At 36.5% G+C, this 3,874-nt stretch overlaps 1 protein-coding gene across 4 annotated transcripts in view; it reads right to left on the reverse strand.

Annotated features, from left to right (window-relative positions):
• LOC108685697 (homeobox protein cut) overlaps positions 1 to 3,874 on the reverse strand; it is a 133,051-nt gene that overhangs the window by 65,228 nt on the left and 63,949 nt on the right. For all 4 annotated transcript variants that reach the window (XM_018190620.1, XM_018190619.1, XM_018190618.1 and 1 more), the window contains exon 2: positions 714 to 914. In XM_018190620.1, coding sequence (XP_018046109.1) covers positions 714 to 914 — 201 coding nt within the window. The remainder of the gene's footprint in view (positions 1 to 713; positions 915 to 3,874) is intronic.

The following is a 3,874-nucleotide window of genomic DNA, read 5'->3' on the forward strand; positions in this document are numbered from 1 at the left end:
ATCTTTCAAGAAAATTGCAAATCTTTTCTAATTATAAATGGCTATTAATTTGAAAAAAAAGTGATTGAAAAGTACGCTATTTGAAGGTCCGAGCGACAATAGCAATCGGTTACAAAGGGGTGAGTGTCATGCGTGCGGTATGCGAACGTGATTGCATGGAACAGAATTGCGTAGGCGAATAAAGAAGGAGAGGGACAATAATCCATCGAATACGGATATCGAACACGAGCAACTTTAGTCATTCACTTCGACATGCCACGGCTCACACATGTCTACACACAGAAATTGCACTAGCATCCATTCGGTGGTTTTGCACGCAGCAACCCTCAGTTGGTTAAGCCTCGCGATTGCTCGTGAAGGAATGTTCGATTTGTCAATCCTTTCGCGTGAGCCGTATGAGATTTGCTTTTCTTATAATTATACTAGTACTATCCCATCATCTGTGTCGTTATCAATGAAGAAAATTTTTTTGAAAGAAATAAGAATGTGGATACTAATAATTTTTAAAATTTTTTTTTATTAAGAATTAATTTAAATTATTGTGTTATTGATTATTTTTGAGGAAATTATTTAACCTATTATTTTTTATTTTTAATTAAATATTAAAAAAAACGGAAAGAAGAGAGAAAAGTTCAAAGATTATAATCATCATTTCATATAGCAATACACAAGAGAGTAACATTTTAGCGGAAGATGAGTATGATCTAACGCACCTCTTTGTCTTTGGCCTGCAGCTCCTGCTCGAGGTTGGTGTTCGGCGTCCTTCTGGGATTGCTGGCATCGTGTACCTGTTGTTGATCGCTTCCCTGAGGAGGCTGAGACAATTGGTGTCCCTCAGTCTTAGAATTGTTGTCATTCGTTGCGGCGAGTTGTTCTTTTAACGCGGCTATTTCTTTCTCCGCCGAAGTCGCTCTCTGTAACAAGAGAATAGATGGTAATCAATGTTAACGTTCATAATATACAGCATATTAACTCAGTAAGAATTGAAAATCGCATTTTTAACTTTCTCGGTGATATAATCAAATATGCGAGACGAAGATCGCATTATGTTGAATTGCAAAACTGATTCGAGTCATATTAACAATATCACGAGATATAAATGAACAGTATTGGCATTTTTTATCAACTTTATCGGTATTATCTTTATATCGTAGACATTTGACGAACTAATTTCGAAACTGATTAATAGTAGAACGGAAAAATGTCATTGCTCTCGAGTTAATAATAATAAACGATAGCCCTTTTTCGAGACATACTTTGTAATTTGTGCGAGGTTGTACTCCGTTTCACTTTAAAGAGATTAATTTTGCAATGCAGTCAGAGAGTTTTAACGGCGCAGACGATTGCGTTTAAGGTGTGCAAATTTTTCACGGTGACCCGGATCGTTAAATTACCGTTGCGGAGCTGTGCGACGCGAAATCAATCAATTCTCGCCGGCTGCACCTAATTTCGCAGCTACGAAAAGCCGGCAAAAATAGAAACGACGGCCTGTCGAGCCGCGCGAGGCAGCTTTGATATTTTCAGCGCAGGAAATAGTATGCTGGCGTCGTTTCTTTGATCCTAGACATTGTAATGTACTTCGCCATTCTATAATGTAATTTCTTAATATTACTGGAATTTGAAGGCTGCCCGCAGGAGAATTTACGTCGAAACACCTGTGCGGTATCGTCCGCGGGACAATGTATAATTATTCAGTTGATTTGAATATGTGATCGAGAATTACCTTTCTTTTATTCTACATATTATGTATCACATATTATTCGGCAAATTTTGAGATTAGGGCGCTGTTTGATAGGTCGACATTTATAAAATGTAATCTTGAATAAAATTAAATTACAGATTTATAATTAAAAATCGAGACGTTTATTTACGCATCTGTATGATTCTATGTTTCTGTGACTATGATTACCCATTTCTCTCCTTTTCCTGAATCACTTGCGCGAGCTTTCCACTCTCAAAAGATCTATTACAATCTCTTTCTCGAAATAATTAATTTTTAAAATAGGTAAGTCGTTTAAAGATACCAGTTAGTAGATATGTTCAGAACATATTATAAAAAATTTATTTTTAGTTATATTAATTTTAGTTATAGAAAAATCTAAAAATAATGAACTGTAAGACTTCTAGACATCAGGGCAATGTTATTTTCCTTTTTCAAAACAAAGTTTTCAAGAAAATTATCTGAGGAAATAATAAAACTATACTATATAGTATTTATCACACTACGACATTTACTCACTTGAAGAATAAATTTCTAAATATGTAAGATATTTTTTTGTTTTATCTGAATAATATTGAGAAGAAATGTTCTTCTCGACTGATTGTGAAAAGATGGTAACTCTTGATAAATACAGTGTAAATAGGTGTCCGTGCTAACTGATCTGTTTGTCTAATTTAATTTAATTGTCTAGTTTAATTTCTTATGTGTACAAAAGAGTACAAAAAGTTCAAACGTGTATGTATGAGTGTTTGTGTCCCGGAACGAACAGCGATTCCGCAAATATTATATAATTTATACGGATTGTGACATTGCAATCACCATACTATGATTGCCATCAATATTTTTGCGAGTTTAATTGTTGCTTAATATTCGTGGTGTAAACATTGCTGTTGTAACATGTCAGTCACAATAATTAGGCTTCGTATGTAGTGTTTTTGCATTTCTACTGAAATCACTCATGCATATCGATACGCAAAAGAACACTGTTCCCTCAAGAACGACGAAGTTCTTGCAAGGAGATCATTAACGACGAAATACTTTTGCCGACTAGATCTGCCTTTGCCAGATCTCTAGCAAAATGTTCGTTAATTAGCGTATCAATGTGCGACGTCTGTTGCAATGTTACCTCTTTATTGAGATAAAGCACAAACAAATGTCGTAAGTGCGAAGACATACAAATAGATTGGCTCTTTCAAACCAAAACTTTTTTATCAATATAGAAAAAGAGAGAGTTGATGCGAAAATAACGAACATACCGTTAAGTACAAAGAGGGGATTACCTTTTTAAACTTTCCCTATAAAGTATCTAAATAAATATTATTCGCCGCCCCATTGTTCTGACTTGAAATATTAATTATAGCAGCTTTTATATTTAAAGTAGCTCGGTCCTCGAACCGGCCTATTCCCGGCTATACTCGTGTACATGCTGGATAGTTATCCGGTATCCCTGCCTACAATTCTTGTCCTCTCTCCGCGATTCTTTCATTTCCTCTCTTTTCCCGTTGTCCGTTTTATCCACATTCGCGGCAATCCGATAGAAGGCATTCGGGAAGGGATTCGGGATCGATCGCTCGAATCAAACAGGTTATACCGGCTCGCCGCGTCGGAAGGGAAACCGGACCTGTCGCTTCTGCGATCAACAATTGAGCGTCAATGATGTAACCTACGATCCGTCCATTCATTAACAAGTTCGAGTTACGCTGACAATCTCGATCGACACTTTACTATCTCTCAAGTGCACAGCCTATAATCTACCTACAGTGTGAATGAAGAAAATGAATTGACTTAACCATAGATGTTAACAAAGTCATAGACTCAATTTGCTATTCAACTTTATATAAGAGAATATCGATTTTGAGTAAAAGTGCAATTACTAAAATAAAATTAACAACGAAATGAAACATTGAAAGTTTCATATAATCATTTAATTGGTAGGGAAAGCGACATAAGCATGTGTATGATCCGTCAATGTGTATGACATCTCGTGAGACACATAGTATGTGGCGTCGTGATCGACAAACAGTTGGGAGAGGTGTGGACAAAGTCAGAAGCAAGGAGAGAGAGGGGGGAGAGAGGAAGGGAGAGGAAGGGAGAGAAAGAGAGAGAGAGAGAGAGAGAGAGAGAGAGAGAGAGAGAGAGAGAGAGAGAGAGAGA

The sequence above is a fragment of the Atta colombica genome, unplaced genomic scaffold, assembly GCF_001594045.1.
Source record: "Atta colombica isolate Treedump-2 unplaced genomic scaffold, Acol1.0 scaffold155, whole genome shotgun sequence".
Lineage (NCBI taxonomy): Eukaryota > Metazoa > Arthropoda > Insecta > Hymenoptera > Formicidae > Atta > Atta colombica.